The sequence below is a fragment of the Phocoena phocoena genome, chromosome 13, assembly GCF_963924675.1.
Source record: "Phocoena phocoena chromosome 13, mPhoPho1.1, whole genome shotgun sequence".
NCBI classification, from domain to species: domain Eukaryota; kingdom Metazoa; phylum Chordata; class Mammalia; order Artiodactyla; family Phocoenidae; genus Phocoena; species Phocoena phocoena.
In genome coordinates, this window is record NC_089231.1 from 1,432,681 (window position 1) to 1,449,797 (window position 17,117).

Genomic DNA, 17,117 nt, shown 5'->3' on the forward strand with positions numbered 1-17,117 from the left:
CAATTTAATCTCAAATTCAGAATGGAGGTTACCTCCAATGAGAAGAAAAGTGAGAGAAAAGAAAGAAGGAGAAGTCACCCATGTTCCCTCTCCATGGCCGTGTGGCTTTAAAATCAACTTTTAAAACTGTGGTGTAAGCTTCAGTGTTCTCCCTCGTGTGACATATGCAACACACAGACACACGCCCTTATCCTATTCAGGATGAAATCTGAGCGCCCACCGCCCCTCCGGGCCCCCTTCCCACCAGAGTTGCACGTCCACACACTCCAGGGCGCCCAGACCTTGTGCAACTACTGTGCCCTCTGCCTGCAACACCTGCTCTGCACACGGCCCACTCACTCCCTCCTATCGTCCAGATGTCGTCAAATGCCACCCCAACAAAGGCGACCTCCTTAGCCACCCTATTAAAATAACCCGGTCATTCTCTACCCCCATATCCTGCTTTACATTTTTGGCTTCACGGCTTCATGGCAGGCTTCCTGGCATGACGGATCATTTAAATTGTCTTTCGCCCCCAGAATATAAGCTCTATTAGGACAGGGTTTGTCTTATTCACAAGTGAATCAACACTGCTTTGACTAGTGCTGGACACAAACGAACTCAGTGGGGGCTGATCAAAGAATTGTGTATTTCATTCCATACATATTTTAACCCACTTTTCCCCATTTTTCTAATATGTACACCTTCAGTGTTATTAAATACTTTTTCTAAACATCATTTTCAAAGGTACACAGTAGCACAGTATTCCAACAATGCATGGCATACAGCACAGTTAAACAATCCAGTTAGACATTTGACTTTTCAAATAATTTTGTCATCAAGAATAACAGGGCTTCCCTGGTGGCGCACTGGTTAAGAATCCACCTGCCAATGCAGGGGACACGGGTCCGAGACCTGGTCTGAGAAGATCCCCCATGCCGCGGAGCAATTAAGCCCCTGCGCCACAACTACTGAGTCTGCGCTCTAGAGCCCGCGAGCCACAACTACTGAGCCCACACGCCTAGAGCCCGTGCTCTGCAACAAGAGAATCCACCACAATGAGAAGCCCGTGCACCTGCAAGGAAGAGCGGCCCCCGCTCGCCACAACTAGAGAAAGCCCGCGCGCAGCAACAAAGACCCAACTCAGTCATAAATAAATAAATAAATAAACAAATATTTTTTAAAAAGAATAATAATAGACATTAGTAAAGACATTCTTTAGACTCTATGACTGATCATTATTGCTTTAAGATAAATTCCTCAAATAAAAACGCTGAATCCATTTATAAGGTATCTTTATATATATTTCCAAACTATCCTCCAAAAAAAGGCTACACGGATTTATGTTTACACAACAGTGGATGAGAATCACAGCTTCACATCATCAGCACCAATGTCTCTGTCGATCTGGCGAATACAATAAGTGGAAAAGGTATCCATTTATTCAGTAACTTTGTATCTAGATTACACATAAGTTGCTTTCATTGCTCAGACCCACGCCACACTAAAGTCTACGTGAACAGGAACCGGAGAGGGACTTAAACTTAAACCCCCGCTTCCAGCCCTCCTGCCGCACCTGAAAGCACAGCCTCGGAGGCGGCAGGGCTGCACGAAGCAGAACAGATCAACTGGAGAGCATATGGCTCCGATCTCCAGTTCTGAGGGCGGGAAACCTGAGCACTGCCCGGCTCCCTCGCTACAGGAATCATCTCACTCGCCATGTTTTCTTGCCCAGATCACACTGGTGATCTGCCCAGGAGGGAGCACACCAAAGGGAGCAGTACCCCCTTCTAGGTGAAAAGAAGGAAGGAGACATACCTCTTACCTCTGTAAACTGAAAAGCAATGAAAACTATCTGCAAACAGTATAAAAACTATCAAGATAGCATGTTTGAGATGGAAATATTCAATGACAAACATCATTTGCCTTTCCAAAAATGTCACACCCCAAGCTGTCAAGCAGCGGCTGCCAGACTTCACTGAGATGCTTCAGAACTGTTGCCATCAGGCAGAGGGAAGAGCTGCCCATCCATCAGGACGTCAGAGGTGCTGGGCAGACTCGCACAGGCCCGCCCCATCTCTCCCAAGAGCTCCTCCAGTACGGGGCAGCAGGGCTGGGGACACACAGCTGCCACCCTAGGGCCCGAGAGAACGCCCAGCCCACCAGCAGAGGTGCTCTGTAGCTTCTCCAGCCAACCTAGCGCCGCGTGCTGCCCTCACACTCCTGTGGGGCTGCAGAGGACTCTGTGAAACCTTGAAACAAAAGTTCAGTGACACACAGCAACATATCACATTTTAAAAATCCGACTGATTTATCTTTTAACCATCTCCACTCTTAAAGCTATATTTTAAATACTTAATAATTTCACTTAATTTCAAAAATCTTTTCTTTTTACCAGAGGAGCCCAGTAGGTGTAGAGATAGCCTATTTTCAATGCTGGCACAAACTGTGAGCAGGATACTACCAGAAAATAGAGATTCAAGAAAAACTTGAATTGTTCATATAAAACCTAAAAAGAAAAAGAAAAAATTAACATAATCTCTTCAAGGAAAATCTTTCATACCTTAATTAAATAATTAAAATCAACACAATATCTAACTGTATTTCCATCAAACAATGAAAACATGCCCTGAGTCACAATACATAAATTTTGACAATGGCTTTCCGATAACTAAATCACAAAAAAGAGCTAAGGTTACCCCAAATTATATTTAAAATAAACTGAAAAGAAAGAAAATTAGAACTTTCAACTATGTTAAGTGTCCTCTAAAAGTTTCTTATTTTCTTGCATGCAATTTTCCAGGTTCCCACACTCATCTTCTATAAATCTTTACATGCACACCAAATGAGAGAGCAAAACCTTCCCAATGTTGGTAAGTCAGTTAATATAGATATACAAATGTATCTCTTCATATCAACTCAGAAAATCTTATGGAAAAGTGGTGTTAACCTTGTATTTATGAAATGGTAAACAATAAAACATGATAGCCACGTTTTCTGAATGTGGACATCTAGGTAGCTTTACAAAGATCGAGTGAACAAGCAAACCATGTACAGGTATGACTTCACACACAAAAAAAAACCTACTTTAATCTCCTGTATTTACTTCCCTCAAAGTATAAGAAATGATAAAATATAAAAATACGTTAATTACAGACCAATTTTCAGGAAGACAGCTACCCGCATATTCTTTCTATGATAGCTGATATACGGGCGCTGACCTTCAACACTACAATTACAATGAAACTTACAGACTTGCAAACTGCAAATCAAAATCTCCTGGAATGCCATTTTTTAATACAACTTGGAAGGCACAGAAATTTTAACAAGGGCAGAGCAATGCGTTAAGTACTTATTGTTGACTTAAAGAGTCTGGAACCACAGTTTTTATAGAATGAAGTTATACACATCATCACACAGTTATGTGTTTGACTAAAAACGTCAGTTACATCAATGACACATTTATATTCATAATCATGTTCAACTGCTGTCTAAAAATGTTTTGAATCATTTCATAAATTAATCTTAGCAGGAGAGAAAACTCTTTCCTCAGTGATTTCTTTAAAATCTCAGTTAGCACAGATTATATCTACTAGCAATTCAGAAACTGCCATTCGTGCTAAAAATGGCATAGAATTCCTACTGTGCAATTACCAAATGTTTCTAAAATACTACATTTTAGATGAAAAGACTAATTTAAGAGACAATCTAAGAAAAAAGTCATTCCCACGGTAACAGCCGTACAGACACTTCAACAGGTCTCTTCCGGACAGCCATCCTGGTAGCCACGTGAACTCGCTCGGATCAAAACTAAGCTGCATGATCCACTTTAAACCACTGCAATCAAGACTTTACTGTCTGCTGAGTGAACTTCTGGAGGGCTTTAGGAAAATGTACAATACTTAGCCAACCTGGGAGTATTTAATAATTTAAACCTACGGAGAAAACAGTAGCTTCATTCAATAAAGATGAGAATATTTATCTGCCTGAAAGAGAGTTTACACTTTATTGTCCTAACAAAAGACCAGTCTTTTAATTATGAAGCCATTAGTTTTGTGTGTTTTAATAAAGGAGCATAGTAGACATCAAGCATCTGACAACTACTGGACGGATGTGGGGTGGTGAGGGCTGATCAATGCCCAATATAAAGTCAGCATGGTTATTTAAATAAAAACATGAAAGATAAAGCAGCCCTCATGTCACATAATCAAGAGGGGTTTTTGCAAAATAGCGTAAGAGCTAATACCTAGAACATATCAAAAACTTTGAGACTGGAAACATAAATCAGTCCCAGCTCTCTTTTACCTTTAGAAAGATAAATAAATCTGTCTATTAAAATAGGGAATGATGCACAAAAGGCAAAAATAATTCCACTAATCTAAATGCATATAATCGCAGTTTTATAATTTAAGCCACAAATATCACTGGCAACAAAAAAAGTAGTAAATATTTAAACTTCAGAATTTAAATTTAGCATAATACCTAATTAAAGATAACTACTGACATAACAATACAACAAGGCCTAAAATTTACAATGTGAAGTAGAAATCTATAAATGCTTATAGATATTTTGTTATGGAGTCATGTTTGCGTAAAAAGTTATTTTACTTTCATTGTGACAGCCTCGGCAGGCTTTAAACATTAGATACATTCCACTTTTCCCACCAAACAAATTCCCAGCCAAACAAAATGTATGACTTATTTTCTGATAATTTTATTTAGCTTTACTTGGTTATTTCTACAATAATATAAATGTGATGTTTATCTAGCATTGAAGGCAATAATCAAACTATAAACTTCCTTGAGTTGGACCCTTATCACGTGGCTATTACAAATGCATATGAATTACTTAACAATTATTTGAAACACCCATGGTTCCAAAGCAAAAGGACTCTGATTTGGATACGACAGAATTAATGAGGGAAAAAAATGAAAACAAAGTTAGCAATCTCTGATATGCAGCCCGTTTTCAAGAATTTAACAATCTTACCCCAGGTATAAAGGTAAATACATTGTATTTCTGATTTTTTATAGAATTTCTGGGATGTTTTTCTTCACACTTTTCCGGATATCCAAGCCACACTGTACGAGCTTTCAATTCTTTCTTTCTTTGACAAATATTTATCAGCCAATCACAGCAACTGCATGAAACAAAAGATACATATTGCGTATGCTTTTTCAGAAGTTTTTGAATTAATTCTACATATCCAGAGCCAATACTGATTGTTTCTGTATTTACCAGACACCAATAGCATATCTACTGTTAATCTGTAAGGGTTTTCTTAAAACAGGTCAGCTATACTAATTTAAATTTGATATGAAGATACTGAAGGAGCTTGAATAAGTGTGCAATGACTCCTAGAACCTCAGGGAAATTATCCTCCCCGTTTAGATCCTCTTATTGGCAAAATAAAACCATTAACATTCTGAAGCAGTCAATGCTTTACATGCTGAGAAAAGAATCGCCATATGTTATCGGCAATTCTCAATACACCACTTGGTGATTCAGTGATAAAGGCTCTCAGACGTCAATTAACTAGGATGTGACCCACCCCCTTGTCTTAAGTAGTCACTTTTTTCCTCAAGTGATCGCGTTAATATAAAACTAAGACGTATGGCTCAATTCAGTATTTAGAAAGGGTACCAATGTTTAATGGACTATTCTAATGGCAATAAAAGCTTGATTGTATTTCCATGTGGCTACCTTCAACTATGCAGTGAAGATTTTAATCTAAATCTACCCTGCTCCAACCCTGCTCAGGGTTCCAGGAGCACAAACTTCTCCTTCCTGGACATCCAAACCACCATATTTGAATAGAGAGTATAAAGTTTCTAGTGGGATAACTTTTCTTAAAATACTTCAGAAAATGATGAAAAGGTATCAAATTCACCTCTATTAAGCATAAAATAATCCTGAATTTAAACTTCAGTATTAACAATTCAGTTTAATTAAAATTTCCAAAATGCAGAGAAAGACTCCGAGAGGTTTATTAAGGGAAGAGAAGTTATTAAACGTCATCTTCTGAACGTAGCCAAGGCTAGAACTGCAAGCCAGAAGGATAAGGCGGAAATTCCTAACTTCACTTGTGACAAAGCAAGCTCAAGAGTTAACCTGAAATCCTGCAGGACAACGACAGACAGCCTTAGAAGGTGTGACTATAAGATGAGGCTGACCCCTCAGGACTATGTGTCAAATTCACTGCATGTCTTTCTTCCCTTTAACACACTCAGATGTGTTACTTCATAAATCACCCACAGCAGCACCCTGTATGAGGGAATACATTATGTGTTTAAACTGAAATCAGTATATCCCTACTAAGTATCCACCTAGTTCTTGGCTGTGCTCAGAAAACCTTCATCCTGGAAGGACAGGGCTTTGCCCTTTGAAAGCTGCCGAGCCCTCCTGGCGTGGGCACAGCTCATCGCCCGCAGGAGTGTCAGGCTCTGCCGTCCTGAGGAGCTACCCCATGGGGGTGTCCAGGAACGCCAAATGCATACCAAGCAGATCAGCTCTAAAACATTCTCCGCACCCCGTCTTCTGCTTCAATTGGAGCAGACAAAGAAGACCCAACTCTCCAAGAGCAGAAATTTCTTATCACTGCTTGCCATCACGTTTTAAAAAATAAATCAGAACGGAGAGCGTCTCCACGCATAAAGCATACTTTTAAATCCCCAACAGTTATAAATCACAGTATTATTAAACAATTTAAGACTGTCAAAATAAGTATTCCCATCCTTACTGTTTGTTGGTGGGGGAAAGGGGACTGGTCAAGTAGATCTCAGTCAATATTGGTAATATTTTATCTTGTTTATGCTTGTATGAGACAAAAATTAAATAAGGCTTCAAATAAAATATAATAAGCTTCAAACTACTATTTCTCACCTTCCTGTTGCTTTTACAGTAGGACCTGGATTGCCTCCAGCCCAAGCTCCCTCACCAACACCCACACGGAACCGAACTGCCGGACCCACGCCTCTCCTTGGGGCACCTCCCCGCAGCCGGGAGGGAGGGAGGGAGGGCGCACACCGCCCACCTCTGTCCAGTTACAACACCAACTCCTCGTCTCGGACCCCCGCAACCACACTCACAGACGCCAAACTCCCACACGGTACACAAGGGAAAACCGGAGGCCACAGAGGTCAGTGAGCAATGTACGCGCAACAGCTGGGCAGGGCTGACACACAGCCCGGACCTCAGTCCCACTCAAGCCCGTGTTCCTCCTGCCGCGAGGACAACAGGCAGGCCGGCGCCTGCTCGTCTGCACAGACGGCCTGTGCTCAGCACAGCACACAGCACGGCAGCCATCCAACAGACGATGGAAAGAAACGAAAACCGCATGAGCGGGCCACAGGACTCCATGGGGAAACGTGGACTTTAAGGTCGTGCTTTCGGAAACAACTCCCAGCAAGTGGCCCTGGGGTGGTCCCCGGTCTAAGTCTTTGTTTCCTCATCCGCAGAAGCGCTGATGAGGTTACAGGTGACACGCTCTGAGCTCCTGGCACAATGCCTGCCAGAGGGGAAGCACCCAGAGCTCTGCTGTCACTATGCTGCCTCTCGCTGTCACATTCAGAATGTCTCCAAACTTATAACACTAATTGGCACAAAAAGTTACTGTCCAATAAAGCATCCATTGGCCACATGTGGCTATTTTAGTGGGAATGAATTAATGTTAAGTAAAATAAAAAGTCCAGTTCCTCAGTCACCCTATCCACCTTTCAAGGACTCAACAGCCACCTTGTCCAGTGGCTACCATATTGGACGTCACAGATCCAGAATATTCTCAGCATCCCAGGGAAGCTCTGGAGCAGGGCTGGTACACACAAAGCACTCTTCAGGCAAGCACGACAGCTAGGACAGCAGTCCTCATGTGTGCACGCTTCCTTCAGCATTTCAAATACAGCAAAAATCCTCCAGGAATGTATTCAGATATGAATTTTTCTCCTGAAACACATAATTATCTAATCTAATGGTTTAATGTGCAAAAGTCAGACAAGTCTTAAGATGAAACGGAGGAGAGCCAAAGCTCAGCGTTTGAAAAAATATAAATAAAACTTAGGAAATGTGGATTTTCCAGAGTTTAGGCTGGTATCGACATATTCTACAGGCAAAAAGCTCTATAAATGCAAAACCACTGTCTTCATCACATGACACCGTAAACATTCGCTAGAATAAGAACCTCAACATCTACAGCCACTATCAGCAGCACGTGAAGCTAACATCCCATTAACCTTCAAAGCCCCACACTCTAGAGACCAAATGAAATACGAGGGGCTAAGAACACATAGTCAACAGTCCAGTTCTTCTCTACAACACTGTATAGAAAAAACTAAGATTCCTAGACTTCCAAAATGTAACTAAATTATTCGTAACACTTTGCTACTACTATTACCAAATTAAAATCTTATTATTATTTCTTCATGCGAAGACAGAATCAAGCAGTGGTTAGGGAGCCACTATTAAACCACCTGCTATTCCACAATATTAAATGAATACACAGTCTCGAAGTTTTAAAAGCCTGGGGCTCCGCCAGCATTGCCACTGGATTATGCAGACAGAAAATATGACCAGAAAGAGAAGACAAACCCCCCACATAAAGAAAATACTTGTAACCAAAAAAATACGTGTAAGTAAGCCTTATAGAGCTGTAGAGCTAAGGGAGAAAGTAAAACTATGGGCAATTTTTGAAGGCAAAGCAATAAGAGTGAAACATACCGGTAAATACCGGTAAGTGAGAAGGAGATGCAGAGGAGTCCCTGGAAGAAAGAAACCAGAAGCTTCACCCAGCAACATTTCTATGCGCACTGCACGTTTCCTCAGTTACTCAGTATTCAGAAGACACTTTCCCATTTATATGTAAATCGCCTCACACTGTCAAGGCAAATTGAAACTAAATCCAATAGTGTACAAACTATACATTTTTCTTAAAACATTTTAGGATTAGTAAGTTTTTGCAAATGCCTCTACAATCAAAGTAGTACTCCAATACTCAATAAAGCACATCTTTATATACCAAGATCCTGTCTTGTAAAATTTTAAGGGGCCATAATTAAATAACTTCCAAAATTTAGAAAGCCTCCTTCCCAAATAAATAAATAAATAAATATATATATATCCAACAGGTACCTTTGGTTACCGAGCCAAAAGCAACACAGCACTCATGTCCTCTTAAGAGATCAGCATTTTCCCATGTTTCTGCACTCCAAACATGTTGCCGATTAACTGAAAGTGTAGAGGCCATTTAGGACTGGGAACAATCCTAGCATTTGATACCCCCCCTTCATATGGAAGTGCCATTCAGGGGTTCCACTTTCATGGGGACAAAGTGATTTTTGATAGCAAGTGAAATGTAAACCTCGTGAGAAAGGCATTACTGTCCCCCAGAACTACATACCAGTGTGCATCACAGTAACCCACGTGGAGGACACCCAAAGGTTTAGAAGACAGATTACAGAAAAAGTTTTTCCAGAGTCAAATTTTTCAGAGTTGGAATTTTTGCCAAATAATAAAAATGAGAAGGCAGGTCTTAAGCCATGAAGAAATTAAAGCCTACTCAATCCCAGAAGAAGAATAATTTTAAAATAAACTTACAACTCACAGAATCTACAAATAAAAATACAATGAAATATCTGCGCCTCGTTAACATCATCTGCTATCTATCTTCACCACAATATTCACTGGTGTTTTCTTCTGCAATTAAACTAAGTAATTTTATATATCTTCTACTCTTTGGTCCTTCGCCTAATAACCTTAATAACACTGACTTTTATAATGCTTGGTATTTAGAAAATAAAAAGGTTAGCAAATATTCAAAACTGGAAATTTATAATAAAGAAAATAAGACCCATCTAAGTTGCTAACTGTACAGTTTGTTCTGTAAGGTGCAGTTTTAATTTCCGTAACAATTTCCTGGTGTAGTGGATGCACACTGAACACGAAGTGTGGCCATGTCTCAGGTCACTCTCGTCCACATGGAAAGAGACACTCGTGAGTGAAGCCACCACGATGGTTCGGTCAGCTCTGCCCACGTGATCACCATTTACTAAGATAAAGACTTTATATACATGTCGAGTGTATATTACTGAGCTGTTTTAATATCCCCAAAACATGTTAGTTTTTGCCACTAACACCTAGATTTTCAAATATATTCTTAATATCTTCCTCAAGAAAAGGAATATTACAAATGAAATCCAAAACTTGGCTATGTTCCATTTGGTAAAAACAAAATCCTGTAAAAGACCAAAAATAATTAATTCAACAATGCACTCGGCCTTCAACAATGTCCACGATTCTTGGCAACCGTTTCACTGGTATGGATAAGTATCACTTCCAACACATGGCCTGCCCTTTTGAAGTCCACACCATGCGCACAAGACTATGACCTTAAAGTTTTAGGTCCATCAGTACCCACTCCCACGTCCCCAGTTTCTAGCAACTCTGTCATGCAGGGATCCTCCGTGCACAGTAGGTAAGATTCTCAGCCTTCTCAGTCCCACTGATCTTCACGTCAGGTTCCCTTTAGGAGGGTGAGACCAGGCACTTATCTGCTTGAAGAGTGCAAAGCAGGACCTATCGCATTTGGAGCACACCTCCTCGTCCTAGCACTTTTCCCAGTCCGCGGAGCAAAGAGCAAGGAAAGGCTGTGGCGACTCAAGTCAGACTCTGGCTCAACTTCGGGCTTGGCCCTTAGCTATCGGGAGAGGGCCTCTTCTAGTTCTCGGCTGTAAACAGCAGTGAGAATGTTCATCTCAAACAGCACCACTGGGTCTGATCCCACTCTTTCTTCCACCCCACACTAATGGAAAACACACACCACACATCCATCAAACTGCAATTGTGGCACCGCCCAAAGCTCCTCTGCCGCAGCCGTCTCTTCAACTCACAACACTGGCCACCATTCCCACCGTAACTGCCCACACCCTCGCTTCCACAGCTGGTTCTGTAATTGCTCACGTTTCTCCTTGATGGACAAACAGTAATAAAATTATGCTGGGTTCAATACAGATGCGTGATTACTGATGATCTCTACCAAGGCAGGACCAATTTTGTCATTTTTTTAGTCCTCATGTGTATCCCAGACACCTCCTCACTTAAATGAACTAATGTTCCCAACTGAGGTTAAGATAAAAGTCATCCTCTCCAACGCTATTTCACACTTGCTCCCCTATTTTTTCTGCTGCCTAAGAAAAGGATTATTAGCCTTCCTTTCCAACACTGTCCTTTTCCCCAAAGGGTCCCTTTCCTTCTTCCTTCACAGACCTCTACCACACTGCTGCCGTTTTAGGAATGTCATCCTTCCGGGTGGTTTCCACTATCACTATAGTAACAACAACTCTCAAACCTACATCTCCAGATCCTGCTTCTGGATCTGACAGAACTACCTGTCTTAGACCAATCCAGTACATGACAGAGTTACATAAGGTATCACCTCACCCAGTCAGAATGGCCACCATCAAAAAGTCTACAAATGATAAATGTTGGAGTGGGTGTGGAGAAAAAGGAACCCTCCTACACTGTTGGTGAGAATGTAAATTGGTACAACCAATTTACAACTCCAACTATGGAGAATGGTATGGAGGTTCCTGAAAAAACTAAAAGTAGAGTTACCATGTGATCCAGCAATCCCACTCCTGGGCATATATCTGGAGAAAACCATAAATCAAAAAGGTACATGCACCACAATGTTCACTGCAGCATTATATACAATAACCCAGACCTGGAAGCAACCTAAATGCCCATCGACAGAGGAATGGATAAAGAACATGTGGTACAGATATACAATGAAATATTACTCAGCCATAAAAAAGGAACGAAATAATGCCATTTGCAGCAACATGGATGTACCTAGAGATTATCACATTAAGTGAAGCGAGTCAGTCAGAGAAAAGATAAATATCATGTGATATTGCTTATATGTGGAAAGTAAAAAATGATACAAATGAACTTATTTACAAAACAGAAACAGACATAGAAAAAAAACTTACAGTTACCAATGGGGATAGCAGGGAGGGCAGGGTGGGGGGGTAGATTAGGAGTCTGGGATTAACGTATACACACTACTATATACAAAATAGATAAACAACAAGGACCAACTGTATAGCACAGGGAACTATATTCAATATCTTGTAATAACGTACAATAGAAAAGAATCTGAAAAAATATATATATACGTATAACTGAAAAAATAAAGGGACTTGAGCATCCACTGATTTGGGTCCCAGAACCAATCCTCCACAGATACCAAGGGACGCCTCTATAATCACAGACGGAAAAGAAAGGAACACAGTTTATAAATGTCAGTACAGTGACCAGAATTAATTCTACCATGCAGTAATTACAAAATCACTAATTTTCTCCATCTTTTAAACATTAAAACATCTCACAAAAAAGTGAATTTGGCTTTCTGTCCCTTTTGGATTAGCACTGTTTGGTTCTGACTAAGGTTATTAATACTCTCCATGATGTCATTTAGAGAGTGGCTTCTTTGGTTTGATATAGAAACAAACGTGTTTAGAAGCTAAGCTTATAAATAACTGTGTAACCTTGGTGTGTAGGTTAGGCAGCAATGGATAACAAACCTGGTACAGAGGAACTTCAATCCTCCACAGACAAACCACTCTAGGCCTCTCTTTCTTCGCATGATCCTAGCTCGTGGTAATTTGTGGTAATCACTTTCATCATTCTCAAAGCCTTCTTCAGACATCATTAATGGCATTTCATCCAAATGGGCAGACTCATCTTCCAGCTGGTACCTGCATAAAGGAAAGAACAGAGCACTGAGGCAGGCCAAGCAGTCTTCTGTATATGATACGGGTCTGGCTTAGGGCAAGAGCTGGCCCAATTCTACTAATCACACTTTTCTTTTTCCCTCGTACTAAGCTGTCTTCAGGGGAAGCAAAGCATTACAAATAACACTGCACAGTAATGCTACTTTCCTTTGCAAAAAACTTAACCAAGGTAAGCAGGAAAGGAAAGGCTGTCCAAGGAAGCTGCCGTTACCATGCCGTGAGCGGAACCCTCCAAGCAGCCTTCCATGTGTAGTTGTTGTATCTACATAAAAGACCATTCTTTTGATGTTTCTGTATGCTTGAAATAACTTATAATGAACAACTGGGGAGATTATACTCAAGGGAAAAAAATTTAAGACTAGAATAGATATCCACTCTCCATTACTTCTTCTATCTACAGCTTCTCCATCTTTTCTCCTGCCACTGCCTCTGAGACCTGTGGTCACCTGGACACTTGTCATTTTCTCCATCATTATTATCTTCTTTCTCTAGATCTCCTGTCACTCTCGAGAGCCAACGCTTTGGAGATGAAGGCCTACGGAAGGGTGGACGATGATGGGTGCTACTCCAGATAATCGAGAATATCCAACAGCACTAGCAGAACTTCCATTCTGCTCTGAACTTTAGTAAAATGCATCTCCTACAGTTTATAACAAGCTTTGTATCTGCAGTTAGCTATCTTTTTAGAATCCTTCGGGGAAGTGTGTGTGTGCAAGTGTGTGTGGCCTGTGCATGGGTGGGTGGGTGGGTGCCTGGGTGTGCCAGTGCACATGTGAGTGTGTGGCAACGGTGCCATGTACCACTCTGCCTACTAGGATTCTGTGAAAAGGTCAGCAGGCAAGATTCCCAAAGCCTGTCTTCATGAGACTTTATTCTTAAAATAAGGGCCTAGCTGTCAAGAATCCAAGCCCAAATGGAATTCAATGATGGAAAAAAGTCCTTGGACGTGAAGGCCAATGTCAACCTCCCACCTAAGTTTCTCTACCATCTTCTCAACATTTGGTAACTAAAAAATAGTCCAGCGAGAGGATTTACCAGGTTACTCAGTTATCCCCTTCAGGGAAGACATTTATAACTCCCCATTAAAAAATATTTCAGTGAATATATCTGTGCATAGCACTTCTCCCATATTTTAGATGAATTATTTCAGAGATTCCCAGGACTAGAATTGTTATGTAAAGTCATAAGCTGTAAAAGACTCGATACATATTGCCAAACTGCAAATTTAAACTCCCACCAATATGAGAGCTATGACAGATACCAAAAACACGACAAGCAGTTTACCTCAGCCTTATCAGACTGGGGCTGGAACATTTAATCATTTAAGGGAAGGAGAGCACCTTGGTGTCACACGGGCCCTTACACCACCAATGAGCTATGGCCGAGGCTGCTCCCCTCTCGTACGGAAAATTCAATTTAGCTGGACGCAGGTCGGAAGATAAGAGGGGCAGCAGGGGTGGCCCGTGCAGACGTTAAGATCAGGGCCTCTTGCGAGCCCAGAAAGGCAGAAGGAACTTGGCAGTGGAGGCCCTTGCAAATCACAGGAAAGACAACCATTTCAGGTGAGAGGCAAACATGAGATTCGCTCTGCACTCTGGCTGCCCTGGAGAACTGGTCGAGGCAGAGCTGGAGCCAATTAGGAGGCCGCTGCAAGAGTCCAGGACAGAGACAGACAGTGCTTGAACAAAGGAGCTGGAGGAAAAAGGAGAGAAGTGGGTAGATTCAGGGCATTTAAGAGCTAGAGCACACAGACAGGTGATGTTTGCCTATGAACTCAGAGGACACAAGGGCCTAAGGATGACCGGCCTGTACGGGAAGAAGGATGGCAGTGCCACTCAGTAGGACAGAAAACACTAGCAGAAGCAGGCTTCTGGCAGCAGAGGGAGAATCTTGAGTCTGCTTTTATTCATTTTCAGTCTGAGGTCTCTGAAATATGACACAGGCAGCTGCTATAAGTGGAGCTGGCCTGCCAAGGGCAGGCAGGAGCTGGGAGGTCAGCAGTGGAAGGGAATTTATTCTTTGGCCTCACCAGCTCCTCTTTCTTTAAGAACCTGGCCCACTCCGCCCACCACCCAGGAAGGACTGCTGTGTAAGCTGCCTGGGACCTCAAACCCTCCTGTTGGTTGGTCGGGGACAGGCAGCCAACCAAGCTAAGCCACAGCTGTCCAGGAAAATTCTGCGACTGGAGCTGAGAAAAAGGCGGCAGTCTCCCTCGATAACTAAAGCTACTATCTCCTGTGATACGAGCTGTTGGAGGTCTATGCCAGTACGTAGAGTAAGAAACCCAGAAAACCAGTCTTCTGAAAGAGAAGAATGAATCAGACAGATACATGTAAAATGAAAAAATGTTTCATGTTTCAAGATTAAAATGTTTCATGTTTAATCTTTCATGGAAGATTAAATACACAATCTACTTTCAATATGCAAAATATTGCTTTTTTTAAAAAGCGTAAATCTACAAGAACAGAAAACAAAAGAGGAGATAACAAAATGTAAGAAGCTGGGGAAAGCAGATGTATGGATGGTAAACAACTAAGCAGAACCATGAAAATGGAGTCTGAAGCCAGCAGTGAAGACACCAGAGAACCAAGGGATTGGAACCTCAGGACCCTAGCAGGGCTGAAGACTGGCAGCGCCGGGTGCCTCTGGGAGCGCTTTGAAGGGACGCTGAAATAAGAACCGACTGAAAGCTCTGAAAGAAACATCTGGATCCTTACACTGCAGCCCCCTTCCCACCCAACTAGGCAACCAGACTCTCAGGCAGTAATCTAGGCACGTCACGTATATTCATTTAATTCCCAGGTTTAGACAATTAACACAGAAAACCATACTATAAGAAAGAACAAAAACTCAAATGTCCATAGACAAACGCGGACCATACATACAATGGGATATCTATCATTCAGCCATGAAAAGGAAGAAAATTGATACAAGCTACAACGAGAACCTTTAGGACATTATGCTCAGTGAAATAAGCCGGACACGAGAAGACAAATACTGAATGACTCCACTTACATGAGGTCCCAAGAGTAGTCAACTCCAGAGACAGGAGGAAGACAGAGGTAAGCGGGCAGTGGGGGAGGGTGGAAGTCAGTGTCTAAGGGGCACAGAGTTTCAGTTTGGGAAGATGGAAGTCCTGTGGGTAGATGGCGGTGGCGGTTACACAACAACGGTAACGTACTTAACGCCATTTACTGTGCACTTAAAAACGGTTAAGATGGTATTTCCTATGTTACGCATACTTTACCACAATTCTTTTAAAAAGAACAGATTTCTGTAATTATTGGTGATGATACCCTGCTCCCCCGCAGCCAAGTAACCACTGGAAGACGGATATCCCCTCATCACTACCCACACCCTCAGTGCGCCGAGCTAATCCCTGCAACACGGCTTTCCCTGCACTTAGCACGGGGCCCTTTCTCCTCGTGCTCCTGCTGGCTGCCACAGTCAGTGTGCTGCATCCTTACGCACGGGGCAAGTTTACTCAAGAGATCCATCATTTGGGGAACAGGCTTGTCAATCAGACAATAAACCAGAATGAAAAAGAACTCCTGCAGGCGTCTTAGACGAAGGAGCCCGGGAAAATGGACGGCTAAAGTTTACTGAGTCCTTACTATGGCCAGGCACTCTGGAGGTCCGTATTCTGCATCATCAAAGAAGAAAACTTTAAAGCAAATGAGAAAATGGGGGAAATATGCAGCACATGACAGAAAAAATGACTCTTTATAAGCAGTTCTCACAAATCAATAAAAAAGCAAACACTTTGAATGACAAATGAACAAAGACAATTCACAAAGGAAGAAATACAGCTATACTTAGAAAATTACACTCCACCACATTAGGACCTTACGACAAACACTTGAGCGTCTACTACGTGCTAGCGCTGTCCCTGCGGGTACAGAAGCAAAGAGGCACACGAAGCCCCTGCTCATACACAGCTTAGGTACTAACAGGACAAAAACAAGACGTAAACTATTTTCAAAGGGGAAAGTGCTAGGAAGACAATAAAGGGGATGATGAGACCAGAAGTGACAGGAGGGGTCTTCCTCAGATTGTCCAGGAGCCTGAGTCTCAAGAAGCGACACCTGGATGAAAAGCAGCCAAGCACACCAAGGTCTAGGAAGACCTAGAAGGGGCTGCAGAGCCTGGAGGGCTGCAGGAGGGCAGACAGCCAGCGTGGCTGGAGGGAGCGAGCCGAGCCCCACAGACTGGAAGGCCAAAAGGAAGAGCATAATGCGAATTCAAAGTGGAAGGAGGGGAAGGCAGTGGAAGGCTTTAAGCCTGGGAACAATTTTTGTTTTCAAAAAGGACGTTTAAAACATGCAAATTAAAACAACTGAAAAAATAATTCT

The 17,117-nt window shown here is 42.0% G+C and overlaps 1 protein-coding gene across 2 annotated transcripts in view; it reads right to left on the bottom strand.

Moving 5' to 3' along the window:
• ATP9B (ATPase phospholipid transporting 9B (putative)) overlaps positions 1 to 17,117 on the bottom strand; it is a 217,108-nt gene that overhangs the window by 189,601 nt on the left and 10,390 nt on the right. For both annotated transcript variants that reach the window (XM_065890491.1, XM_065890490.1), the window contains exons 2-4: positions 12,556 to 12,729; positions 4,970 to 5,120; positions 2,375 to 2,488 (exon numbers count right to left, since the gene is read on the bottom strand). In XM_065890491.1, the coding sequence (XP_065746563.1) occupies positions 2,375 to 2,488; positions 4,970 to 5,120; positions 12,556 to 12,729 (439 nt within the window). The remainder of the gene's footprint in view (positions 1 to 2,374; positions 2,489 to 4,969; positions 5,121 to 12,555; positions 12,730 to 17,117) is intronic.